The 13701-nt window shown below is 46.3% G+C and overlaps 1 protein-coding gene and 1 long non-coding RNA gene across 2 annotated transcripts; both read left to right on the top strand.

Moving 5' to 3' along the window:
* The first annotated feature begins 8397 nt into the window (after window positions 1-8397).
* On the top strand, window positions 8398-9959 carry LOC123425172. Its single transcript, XM_045108852.1, has 5 exons — window positions 8398-8855; window positions 8996-9082; window positions 9168-9278; window positions 9390-9590; window positions 9677-9959. The coding sequence occupies exons 1-5, from the start codon at window positions 8565-8567 to the stop codon at window positions 9803-9805; spliced, it is 819 nt and encodes a 272-aa protein (XP_044964787.1). The 5' UTR covers window positions 8398-8564; the 3' UTR covers window positions 9806-9959.
* Window positions 9960-11205: 1246 nt separating this feature from the next.
* LOC123425171 lies at window positions 11206-11803 on the top strand. The gene is made up of 2 exons (XR_006621791.1): window positions 11206-11272; window positions 11377-11803. It is a non-coding gene; the product is annotated as an uncharacterized LOC123425171 (long non-coding RNA).
* Window positions 11804-13701: the final 1898 nt, after the last annotated feature.

The following is a 13701-nucleotide window of genomic DNA, read 5'->3' as shown; positions in this document are numbered from 1 at the left end:
TGATGTAGCTTGTGGCGAGTGTAAGCCAATTCTATTTTATATATCTCTTCTTTTCAGTACATGTACTTGTAACGATATCCATTCTTGCGACATGACGAGATGCGCTTCTATCCCTGACGAGGCCTTCGTGCCAAATTGAGGATAGGGTCGCATCGTGGGCGTGACAAAAGGCGTCACAGAACCCCACCTTCATCAATAAAGTTTTCCTCTTATATTCGCAATATCTTCATTGCATCTTAGTTTCTTGCTTGTTCTTCGTTTGCGTGCGGGAAACAGACCTTTGTGGTCAGGTTGATCGTGCTCCGGCGTGGTCAATAACCTCTCGGAGTTGGTTTAGCGATTGCTGAGGCGCAACGTCCTCACGCTTTCGTAGTCGGATCGTCAAAGTCGACTCTACCAAAATGATACCCACGATCTCATCGAAAGACAGGGACAACTTCACCTCTATCAAGTGGTATCTGATTTCCAGGTTGCTCGATGAGATTCTACCAGTTTTTCGTAGTTAGATCGCATCTGTTCTTCATACCTATCGTCCACGAAAAAGCCATAAAAGATTAGGGTTAGATCATCATATCTGAACCAATCTGAGCCTTTGCATAGTCTTTTCAGTAGTTTGCTTAGTTGAAATTGCGGTTACATAGTCGTGTCGAGTTGCTGGTCTTAGTGTCTAGTCCTTTAGAGTTTCGAGTTCTGTTCACAGATTGTCACGCCGCCACCGCACCATCTTTCATCGCTGCTACATATCACCACCACGCTACCATCATCGCTGTTGCCATATACCACCACCATGCCACCATTATCCTTGCTGCCATATACCACCACCATGTACCCACCACTATCCTATTGTGCATCCTTTTAGTTTTAGGTTAATTTCGAGATCTGTTTGATTTCGGTTTCGCGTTTCCTTACCTGGGTAGGTTTTGAAAAAAAAAACAAAAAAAAGAGTCTGGCACGCTTTCCAGAGCACTTTTTAGGCCAAAAAATCAAGGGGTGAAATTTTTTTCTCCCTATCGTTTTGCTAGGCTCTTTAGAGAGTTTTGAGACACTCGCCATCATAGTGATTTTTGTCGCAATTTTTGGTCGTCGCAGCCCCGAATTGCTCCAGAAGTTTAAAAAAATTGTTAGTTTTTTTTTCGTGTCTATCCTGTTTTTGATGCTTGGGAAGAGTTTTGAGACACTCGCCATTATAGTGATTTTCTGAAGAAAAAAGCGCAGAAAGAAAGAGCGCCAAAAAAAGAGAAAAAAATTTAGAGTGGCTCTTCCCTTGATTATTACGTGTCGTCTTGACTTCGTTGGTATTCTAGGCTCGCATTTCTAGTACGGTCTAGCCTAGGACCAGCACGGTACCGTCGTTGAGCGTCTTTTCAATTTTGCATCTTTGAACTGATTATTGCTGACCCTTCTTGCTACCATATTATAAGTCTTCCCAGCTCCACATACATCTACATCGTGTGTTTGACACCACCTAGCAATCGCTCTATCCAAGCTTTGAGAGTTTTGACTACACCGGTTGCCGATCGCCACCTGCTGCTGGGTAAGAATTGGTAAGAAATTGAGATTTGCTTGACGGATTTGTGACACACGACCACCACCACCACCACCACTTCCTAGTAGTATGTAGGTTCATATTCTCTGTGTTCCTATTGCTGCTAACCATGCCATGATCACACGACGAGGAGATCGACGGGGAGAACCTTACCAACCGAGAGCTCCATGATAAATTTCAGCAAATGATGTTTGACCAGGTACATGATTTCGTGACCACCTTTGGAGAGGCCATGGAAAATCTCGAAGGTATGGAGAAGAAATTCGACACCAAGATGAACGCCAAGTTCAATGAGTTGCTTTCCCATTTACCAACACCAACTGCATCTGTTGTCCCTCTTCAACCACAACAACGGCTACGAGCGCGACGCATGCCTGTCGGCCAAGTGCATAATTTTGGTGTTGTTTCTCCTACTGCTACTGCTGGTCCTCCTATTGCTACTATCGAGGTTTCTGTGGCTGAGCAGAATGAGGAGTATGATGATGATTATGATGGTGATTACAATGATGAGGGAGAGGTTGCTCCAGTTCAGCACCACGCACAACAACCACCCCGACAAGCCATCGGACGTCCACATGGATACAATCGCAACGGTAGGGATGCACCACACCCTCAGGTACGGGATCATGACCTTATCCCTAAACTTAAATTGAATATTCCTACTTTTAATGGTCGATATGTTCCTGATATATATCTTAGTTGGGAGTTAGAAACAGAGCAGCGTTTTACATGCTTGCAATTTCCTGAAGATAGACGTGTTACTGTTGTTGTTTGTTCTTTCACTAGTTTTGCTTGTGTTTGGTGGTGTGAATATTGTAGAATACATCATGCTAATATTCCAACTACTTGGCCTGCTTTGAAAACTGCTATGCGTACTCGTTGGGTTCCACCATATTATCAATGTGAATTACTTCAAAACTTGAAGCGTTTAAGACAAGGAAAAAAGTCTGTAGAAGAATATTATCAGGAATTACAAACTGGCATGATTAGATTAGTATTGTTGAGGACAATGAAGCTATGCTTGCACGTTTTATGGGTGGATTAAATAGAGATATTCAGACTATTCTAGAATATAAGGATTATAACAATATCACTCGTTTATTCCATCTTGCTTGCAAAGCTGAACGTGAAGTGCGGGATCGACGCGCATTGGTGAAATCTAACTTTTCTGCAGGTCGCACTTCCTCATGGACGCCATGAACCACATCTACTTCCACACGTTCTCCTGCATCAGCACCGCCTCCTTTTGCCGCCAATTCAACCAGAGATACCAGGAATCAGGCCTCTGCACCAACCTTCGCTAAGAGCACACCTTCCGGGCCCGCACAAAGCTCTCCTTCATCCATGGCATCCATAGGTCAAATACATGAGGTTATTTGTCGTCGTTGCAAGGGTGGAGGTCATTATGCAAGAGAGTGCCCATCCAAGCGCGTGATGATTATTACTGAGGATGGTGGATATGACTCCGCCTGTGATTATGACGAGGAGACCTTAGCTCTTATTGCAAGTGACGAACGGGGTGTCGATGATATTGAACAAGAGACACACTACATGGTTGCTGACTATGCTGACGGGTATGAAAGCTTAGTTGCTCAACGTGTTTTAAGTGTGCAGGTAACACAGGCTGAGCAAAATCAGAGGCACAACTTGTTCCATGCAAAGGGAGTTGTAAAGGAATGTTGTGTTCGCGTCATCATCGATGGAGGGAGTTGCAACAACTTAGCTAGCATGGAGATGGTGATAAGTTGTCTCTCACCACCTGATCACATCCTCATCCTTATTATATCCAGTGGTTCAACAACAGTGGCAAGGTTAAGGTAACACGTACTGTTCGTGTGCATTTTAGCATTGCTACATATTCTGATTTTGTTGATTGTGATGTGGTACCCATGCAAGCATGCCCCGTTTTACTTGGTAGACCATGGCAATTTGATAAAAATTATGTACACCATGGTAGAACAAATTAGTATACTCTTATTCATGAGGATCAAAATATAACTTTGCTTCCTATGTCTCCTGAACATATTATGAAAGTTGACATTGCTAGAGCTAGTAAAGCAAAACAGGACCAACATAAGAGTGAAAATCAGATTGTAGCGAAGGAATTTGAGCAACACAATAAGCCTACTAAATCATCATCTAGTATTGCATCTGAAATCAAACTGAAGAGTGGTTGTTTACTTGCCACTAAATCTGATATTACTGATTTGGATATTACTACATCTGTTTGCTATGCTTTCGTATGCAAAGAGGTATTATTTTCATTTGAGGACATGCCACCCTCTTTGCCTCCTGCTGTCATTAACATTTTGCACGAGTTCGCTGACGTCTTTCCACAAGACGTACCACCGGGATTACCACCCATTAGAGGGATTGAGCATCAGATTGACTTTAATTCCCGGTGCATCGCTACCCAACCGTGCACCATACCGTACCAATCCAGAGCAGACGAAGGAGATTATGCGTCAAGTACAAGAGCTGCTCGACAAAGGTTATATACGTGAATCTCTTAGTCCTTGTGTTGTTCCTATTATTCTAGTGCCGAAAAAGGATGGTACATCGCGTATGTGTGTTGATTGTAGAGGCATTAATAATATTACTATTCGTTATCGTCATCCTATTCCTAGGCTAGATGATATGCTTGATGAATTAAGTGGCTCTACAATTTTCTCCGAAGTTGATTTGCGTAGTGGATACCATCAAATTCGCATGAAATTGGAAGATGAATGGAAAACGACATTTAAAACTAAGTTTGGCTTATATGAGTGGTTAGTTATGCCTTTTGGATTGACTAATGCACCTAGCACTTTCATGAGATTAATGAATGAGGTTTTACGTGCTTTCATTTGACGATTTGTGGTAGTCTACTTTGATGATATACTGATTTATAGTAGATCTTTGGAGGAAAACTTGGATCATTTGCATGCTGTTTTTACTGCTCTACGTGATGCACGTCTATTTGGTAACCTTGGGAAGTGCACCTTTTGCACAGACCGAGTATCTTTTCTTGGCTATGTTGTTACTCCACAGGGAATTGAAGTTGATAAAGCCAAGATTGAAGCTATTGAGAATTGGCCGCAACCCAAAACGGTCACACAAGCGAGGAGTTTCCTTGGACTCGCCGGGTTTTATAGGCGTTTTGTGAGAGATTTCAGCACCATTGCTGCACCTCTCAATGAGCTTACAAAGAAGGTTGTGCCTTATTCTTGGGGTACCGCATAGGAAGAAGCCTTCACGGTTTTGAAAGATAAGTTAACACATGCTCCTTTACTTCAACTTCCTGATTTTAATAAGACCTTCGAGCTTGAATGTGATGCTAGTGGAATTGGATTAGGAGGTGTGTTATTACAAGATGGTAAACTTGTTGCATACTTTTCTGAAAAATTAAGTGGGCCTAGTCTGAATTATTCTACTTATGATAAGGAATTATATGCTCTTGTTCGGACTTTGGAAACATGGCAACATTATTTATGGCCCAAAGAATTTGTCATACATTCTGATCATGAATATTTGAAACATATTAAAAGTCAAGCAAAACTGAACAGTTGACATGCTAAATGGGTTGAATTCACTAAGACTTTCCCGTACGTCATTAAACACAAGAAGGGTAAAGAAAATGTTATTGCTGATGCTTTGTCTCGTCGTTATACTATGCTTTCACAACTTGACTTTAAAATATTTGGTTTGGAGACCATCAAAGCTCAATATGTGCATGATGCTAATTTCAAAGATGTGTTGGAAAATTGTAAAGAAGGGAGAACATGGAATAAGTTCATCATTAATAATGGATTTGTGTTTCGTCCTAACAAGTTATGCATTCCAGCTAGCTCCGTTCGTCTTTTGTTGTTACAGGAGGCGCATGGAGGAGGATTGATGGGATACTTTGGCGTAAAGAAGACGAAGGACGTACTCGCTAGAGATTTCTTTTGGCCAAGGATGCGACGGGATGTTAAGCGTTTTGTTGCTCGCTGCACGACATGTCAAAAATCTAGGTCACGACTCAATCCTCATGGTTTATATACGACTTTGCCTGTACCTAGTGTTCCTTGGGAGGATATATCTATGGACTTTGCTTTAGGTTTACCTCGAACAAAGAAGGGGAGGGATAGCATATTTGTTGTCGTGGACAGATTTTCAAAAATGGCACACTTTATACCATGTCATAAAAGTGATGATGCTGCTAATGTGGCTGATTTGTTCTTTCGTGAAATTATTCGCTTGCATGGTGTGCCAAATACGGTTGTTTCAGATCGTGATGCTAAATTTCTTAGCCACTTTTAGCGATGTTTATGGGCTAAGTTGGGGACAAAATTGCTTTTTAGTACTACATGTCACCCCCAAACTGATGGACAAACTGAAGTAGTCAATAGATCTTTGTGTACTATGTTAGGGCTGTTTTGAAGAACAATCTAAAACCGTGGGAAGAATGCTTGCCTCATATTGAATTTTCTTATAATCGTTCGCTGCATTCTACTATAAAGATGTGTCCTTTTGAAGTTGTGTATGATTTCCTACCTCGTGCACCTATTGATTTGTTACCTCTTCGATCTTTGGAGAAGGTTAATTTTGATGCTAAAGAACGTGCTGATTTGATATTAAAGATGCATGAGTTAACTTAGGAAAATATTGAGCGCCTGAATGCTAAATATAAATTTGCTAGAGATAAGGGTAGAAAACATGTTGTCTTTGCACCTCGAGATCTTGTTTGGTTGCATTTGCGTAAGGATAGGTTTCCTGATTTGCGCAAGTCAAAACTAATGCGGCGTGCTGATGGTCCTTTCAAAGTGTTAGAGAAAATAAATGATAATGCATATAGACTTGAGCTGCCGTAGATTTTGGGGTTAGTCCCACTTTTAACATTGCAGATTTGAAGCCATATTTGGGTGAGGAAGATGAGCTTCCGTCGAGGACGACTTCAGTTCAAGAAGGGAAGGATGATGAGGACATCAACACCATTATTACACCCACAACCCCAGCTGCTATACATACTCGACCAGTTACTAGAGCTCGTGCACGCCAATTGAATTACCAGGTACTTTCGTTTCTTGGGAATACTTCTAATGTTCATGAACATATGATGCTGCCTAAGTTAGATACTTTTGTTGTGCTCATGAATGAAGGACCTAGCATGGACAAGAAGGATATCCGTTGGAGTGGGATCAAGCATGGAGAAGAAGGTGCACGCGCGGGAGAGAACAATGGAGCTTTCACTGGTGATTTTCGCACTCTAAAGCCACCATAAGGAGAGCATGAAGGGTTTGGACGAAATATTCAAGACGCCACTTTATAAATTTCGTCCATAGGCTATTATAGGTGTTGCACCATCTTATTTTTGGGCCACGCCCATGTAATTTCGAAATACCATAATATAGGCTATTTTTAGAGTCTGTATGTGTGGGGAGATCGAGTTTAGGGCTGTTTTCGGACCCCTCCTCCAAGGGTCACGTAATTGCCTCTCTGTTCCCTCATATATACAGCCCTTAAGGCATCGTTTAGACTGGGGTTTTGTTTACATTACAAGTTTGCTATAGCTGCAACTTCGCGTTATTCGTTTGTATTCTACGACCAAACAAAGGCGTCACAGAACCCCACCTTCATCAATAAAGCTTCCCTCTTATATTCGCAATATCTTGATTGCATCTTAGTTTCTTGCTTGTTCTTCGTTTGCGTGCAGGAAACAGACCTTCATGGTAAGGTTGATCGTGCTCCGGCGTGGTCAATAACCTCTCGGATTTGGTTTAGTGATTGCTAAGGCGCGACGTCCTCACACGTTCGTAGTCGGATTGTCAAAGTCGACTCTACCAAAAAGATACCCACGATCTCATCGAAAGACAGGGACAACTTCGCCTCTATCATCATGTTTACGAAAAGATGACCCTTTCTGTATAATTTGGCAGACAAAAAATAGTCTAAACTTTCACGAGAGGAGACCCTCGTGTCGTCGCCACATCGGTCCACCGCCACCACGTCGCCGCCGTACCGTCCCGGTTCACGCCATGCTAGGTCGTAGCCACCATGCCGCCCTGCACCTTCTCGGTCACCGTCACACATGTCATTGGCTTGCCGGCCCTAGGCCATTTAGCTAGGCTTGTGTAATGAGAAAAGGCAAGGAAGATGTTTACGAGAAGTGAGAAAAGTATTTTTTTAGAGCGAAAGCGAGTTTTATTTCATTATGATAGGATTACAATCTCGAGACAACAAGTCCTCTCAACAGAGAGGGCTCAAGTTCAAATACTCACACATATGCTTCGGTACCGCAATATATGTGTCGGTACGGCTATAATGTGTCAACTAATGTGCTATGATATTCTGCTCTTCACAAACCTTGGGAGGAACAAACGCTCTATCAACCATATGAACTCTAATCTCAGCAGCTAAATGTCCATAAACGGACTGAATAAAGTGACTCGTCTCGCAAGCGTCAGATTTTAGGCAGTACATCCCGTAACCCGTCGATGATGCATGCATGTGATAAGATCATAAGAGTGTGAAAGCTTTTTCTAAATTTTGATTTTTCAATGATATGACGTGTCCATTGATTATGAAAATGTCCATGACAACTTTGTTAGTATCAAGATGTAGGGGCTCGGGTTTTTCAAACATACTCATAGGAACATAAATTATGTGTTTGTTCATAACGATGAACGTGTATGTGTATATAAACATGTGTATTTGTACCGTATTTCTAAAAGAAAAGCTTAACAATTGTTAGACCGCATTTTTGAAAAGATTCAAACCAAACGCCCAGCAAAAACATCCGAACTCGTCCACCAGCCAGAAGGTGTTCCAAGTTCCGGTGGCCGGACCCCGGATAGCCGCGGGCTCGGTGCCGCGGCGCAAATCCAAGACCCGCTTCCGTAACCAGAGACCTGACAAGTGACACGCCGCGCTGCCCGTCCAACACCCGCGGCTCACGTGCTGCCATCCCGTTCATCGGCCACCGCTTGTCCCTAGTCCGCCTACCCCGTCACACGGGGAAAGGAGTGGTCTCCGTTGCCGCGTGCCGACCTCAGCAGCTATGGGCATGGGCACGGGCACGGCGCTACGGCCGGCCATGGCCGCCGCCGCCTCCAACACGGCCCACCGCCCGCGGCCGCTGCCTGGCTGCTGCACCAGCCGCCCCACCGCCTCCGCGCCGCCCGCGAGGACGCTGGTCTGCACCGCTCCCCCGCAGCCGAGGCCGCCGCGGCGCGCCGTCGCGACCGCGGCCCGGGCGGCGGGGGCCGGGGCGCCGTCGTCCACCTCGCCGGACGCCGTCACCTACTCCTCCAGCATCGACACCGACATGCCCCTCTACGAGCCCCCGGGGGTAAGCGTCGACACCGATCGATCCCCGCATTGAGGCTTCGGATTGGATTGGATTGGCTGGTGACTTGATGAAATCACGGCTCGAATTGCTTGCTTGATTGATTGATTGATCGTGCGTGCGCGGACGGGTTCTGCTTGCAGGTTTCGTTCGACGAGTACCTCGAGAACCGCCCCCGCGTGTTCCGCGCCATGTTCCCCGACGAGAGCCGGAGCCAGCAGCTCAGCGATGTACTAACTGAAATTACTGAATCTACCATCTTGTACCCCCAGCAGCTCGGCAGTTCAGCTGATTGATCGGTCATTTCTTGTGCAGGAGGAGTGGAGGATCCAGATGCTGCCGCTGGAGTTCCTCCTCATCACCGTGCGCCCCGTCGTCGTGATGCAGCTGCGCAACCGCGGCGCCGGCGGGCTCGACCTCCGAATCGTGCGTACACGACCCTCTCCCTGCTCACGCTACCAACTCTATGTATATGCGCACGGCCGCAAGTTTACAACCGGGTGAAATGCGCTACTCTTGTCTGGACTGTGAATGCAGACCGAGTGGGAGCTGAGGGGGCTGGACAGCGGCTACACGCCGGCGAGCTTCGACCTGGGCGTGCGGGGGTCGCTGTACGCGGACAGGGCCCAGCGGCGCGGCAGCCGGCTGAGAGGGCACCTCGAGATCTCCATCACCGTCGCCCTCCCGCCGCCCCTGCGGATCGTGCCGGAGGCCGTTCTCCGGGGCGTCGCCGAGTCGGTAAGCATCGAGCGCCGTGTGCCTAACAAAATCTCTGCGCTCCTCTCGCCGAGAGGAATGTGGAACTGAAAGCTTGGAGCGTGCAGGTCCTGTTGACACTTGCCGAGAGGATGAAGCGGGACGTGGACGTCGGCCTCGTCGCCGATTTCCGGAGGTTCCGGCTGGAGAAGGCGGCGTCGAGAGCGGCGGTGGTGAGAGCAGACAGAAAAGCCTGAAGGCTCGAGTTTTCTTCCTTCCTTCTGACCGTAGTTGGGGGTTACCTTGATGTTGCATGCGGTACATACATATGCATTCCCGTGTATAGAGTTTGATTCGAAGTACCTCTGTACATGTAGACCCTTTTTCTGGTATAAAAAAAACTTGAACCAACGTTCATGATCCTTTAGTAGATGTCTGACTTTCTCCGGCCGATGTGGAGTGCCATGACCCAAGAATGAATCGCAGCTATGAGTGTTGATGCATGAGAGCATCTCCAAGTAGCGGCAAATAGACTTAAACTAATCCTTTCAGAAATCATCTCGGATGAGCAGTCTACTTTTGTACGGGGCGGCTAATCACTATCAACATTATTTGTGTATATGAGTGCTTACACATTATGAAACGAAGCAAAACAAAATCAAACAGCTTTTGTGCCCTAAAGCTTGACATGATGAAGGCATACCGCAGGATGGAATGGCCGTATCTTCGAACTATCATGGAAAAATGTGGTTTCCCCAATCATGGATTCATTTAATCATGGGTATGGTTTCATCGGTATCTTTCTCAGTGAAAAATGTGGTTTCCCCAATCATGGATTCATTTAATTATGGTTTCTTCGGTATCTTTCTCAGTCATGTTCAATGGTAAGAAGCTTCAACAATTTACTCATGGGTATGGTTTCTTCGACACGAAGATCCTATCTCCCCATACCTTTTCTTGATTGCACCGGAGGACACTGGCGGATCCAGCGTGTAGGCACGGTGGGCCGTGGCCCACCCAGAATCTGGAATATTTTATTATTATTTATTAAAAATTAAAGTTGACCAAGCCGTCGCTGGCCAGCTCCCCTCCCGTCGCCTGCTCGCCCCTCCTCCCGTCATCCCGTGGCCGCCGCGGGCCCGCGCCCGCACGCCGCAGCTCCCCTCCTCCCGCCGCCGCCGGTCGCTGCGCCCGCAGGCCGCAGCTCCCCTCCTCCCGCTGGTCGCCGCGCCCGCAGGCCGCAGCTCCGCTCCTCCCGCCGGTCGTCGCGCCCGCAGCTCCCGTCATCCCGTGGCCGCCGCGCCCGCAGGCCGCAGCTCCCCTCCTCCCGCCGCCGCCGGTCGCCGCGCCCGCAGGCCGCAGCTCCCCTCCTCCCGCCGGTCGCCGCGCCCGCAGGCCGCAGCTCCCCTCCTCCCGCCGGTCGCCGCGCCCGCGGCTCCCCTTCTCCCGAGTCCCGACGGTCGCCGCGCCCGCGGCTCCCCTCCTCCCGCCGGTCGCCGCGCCCGCGCCGCCCCTCCTCCCGCCGGTCGCCGCGCCCGCGACGCCCCTGCTCCCGCCGGTCGCTGCGGTCGCCCCTCCTCCCGCCGGTCGCCGCGCCCACGGCGCCCCTGCTCCCGCCGGTCGCTGCGGTCGCCCCTCCTCCCGCCGGTCGCCGAGCCCGCGGCGCCCCTGCTCCCGCCGGTCGCTGCGGTCGCCCCTCCCTTCCTCTGTCGTCTGGTAAAGTGGTAAGCACTGGGAACATATTTTTTCTCTGCCTATAGCCTGTAGGATTTCTCATTGGAGCCAGTGATATAATCACACATTCACATTGGATTGGATATAATTGCAGACTTGCAGTTGCAACTTGCAAAGCAGAACATGAAGAGGAAAAGTGCCATTCTGGATCTTTTTAAAAAACATGAAGAGAAAGTGAGGAAGATTGCTACTGAACATCACACGGAAGATATTGAAAATGCGGGGTGTCCTAATTCCCCATCTCCTATCCATTCGGATACTGAAATCGAGGAGGCAACGCCAAGTCTTCCATCACCTCAACAACCAAGTGCACATGTCTTTTCAGGTGATCCAGCGAAAAGAACTCCTATTTCAGAGTATGATTTTAATGATCAAGATAGTGTTCGGAGAAGATATATTGCAAAAACAGCATGTCGTCCATATGGACATGCTTTTGAAGTTAGGAAAATCTATGGTAAAAACCGACACTTTAGTTTTGTTTGGTTTGAAAAGTATAGTTGGCTAGAATATAGTGTCTCAAAGGAAGCGGCGTATTGCTTTGTGTGTTATTTGTTCAAAGAGAAAACTAATGGGGGGCCTAGGGGTGATGCCTTTGTTAAAAATGGTTGGAGAAATTGGAACAAACCTGATGCATTGGACAAGCATGTAGGTGGTATTGGTAGCATTCACAACCAAGCTCAAGAGAAGTATAATTCATTTGTGACACCTCAAATGGCAATTGATAATATCATTGTGAGGGTGTCTAAAGAGGATATGCGTCTTTACAAGGCTAGGCTAACCTATTCACTTAGATGCTTGAGGTTTCTTTTGAATCAAGGATTGGCATTTCGCGGACATGATGAGAGTGAAGAATCTAGTAATAGGGGGAACTTTCTTGAACTTCTAAAATGGCTTGCAGAAAATGATGAAGAAGTTGATAAGATTGTTTTGCACAATGCTCCTGGAAACTGCATATTGACTAGTCCAACGATACAAAAACAGATTATTCAATGTTGTGCTGTACTAACTACAAAACAAATTATTGAAGATCTTGGTGATGAGCACTATGCAATCCTAGCTGATGAGTCTAGTGATGCATCTCACAAAGAGCAACTTGCTATTTGCATACGTTATGTTGATAAAGTTGGAAAGGGGTGTGAGAGATTTCTTGGTGTTGTTCATGTTGCCAACACAACTTCCTTGTCACTTAAAGCTGCAATTGAATCTTTGCTTATTGATCATCATTTGTCTCTTACTCAAATCCGTGGGCAAGGATATGACGGGGCTAGCAATATGAAAGGGGAGATAAAAGGGTTGAAAACTTTGATCATGAATGAGTCACCCTCTGCAATGTTGATAAAGTGTTGAAAGAGTATTCTCGGCAATGAATCTAGTGAAAAATAAATTGAGAAATAGTATGAGTGATGATCTCCTGAATGATTGCTTAGTGACATTCATTGAACGAGATGTGTTCTTGAAAGTAAGCGAGGACGACATTGTTGAAGCTTTCATGGCAAAGGAACGTCGTAGAGTTACTTAGTGTAGTAGTTTGCTACATATTTGTATCCATGTAAGACTTTGTATTTGCAACGTTGCAAATTTGCTACATGTGGGAACTATAATGTTGTCTGACTTTTGAGCTATATGTATTATATTGTTGCCAACTTTTGTGTGACACTTAGATTAGGTAGGAAAAAAAAAATTAGATGTGCACACCCTCCATTTCATTCCTGGCTCCGCCACTGCCAGAGGACCTTTCGTGCCTTTTAAGATTCAGTTCTCAGTCGTCAGAAGTTGAAGGGGTTAAGGTGGTACCAACAGCTCCATCTGTGAGCCACCTCCTTTTTGTTGATGATAGCCTCTGCTTTTCAAGTCAAGTGTTGAGGGGGCGGCCAAGGTGTCAAACCTATTGAATATATATTGCAATTCGTCCGGTCAAGGAGTTAATCATGAAAAGTCTTCCATCTTCTTCAGTAAGGGATGCCCCCGGGTGAAGAGACATAACATCAAAAATCTGTTGCGAGTTCACAATGAGTCCTTAAGTGACAGATACCCGGGGATGCCAACGGATGTGGGACAGTCAAAGATGGGAACGTTCAAATACCTCAAAGATCGTGTTTGGGAGAAAATCAGAGGATGGATGCAAAAATTGCTATCTTCGGCGGGGAAGGAAGTGATGATCAAATCGGCCGCCCAATCGATCCCAGTTTACTCCATGTCATGTTTTAGGCTACCTCGAGGCCTATGTGAAAATATAACATCAAGCATTCGGCAATTCTGGTGGGGAAGTAAACAAGGAAAAAGGAAGCCGACATGGGTATCTTGGGACGTCATGACACGACCGAAAAACCTTGGTGGATTGGGCTTTCGAGACATGGAGATTTTTAACTTGGCGCTTCTTGCCCGTCAGGCTTGGAGGGTTTTTCAAGAACCCAACTCT

The sequence above is a fragment of the Hordeum vulgare genome, chromosome 2H (genome assembly GCF_904849725.1).
Source record: "Hordeum vulgare subsp. vulgare chromosome 2H, MorexV3_pseudomolecules_assembly, whole genome shotgun sequence".
In the NCBI taxonomy this organism is placed as follows: domain Eukaryota; kingdom Viridiplantae; phylum Streptophyta; class Magnoliopsida; order Poales; family Poaceae; genus Hordeum; species Hordeum vulgare.
Note: the sequence above shows the minus strand (reverse complement) of the source record. Positions and strands in the feature narration are given on the sequence as shown.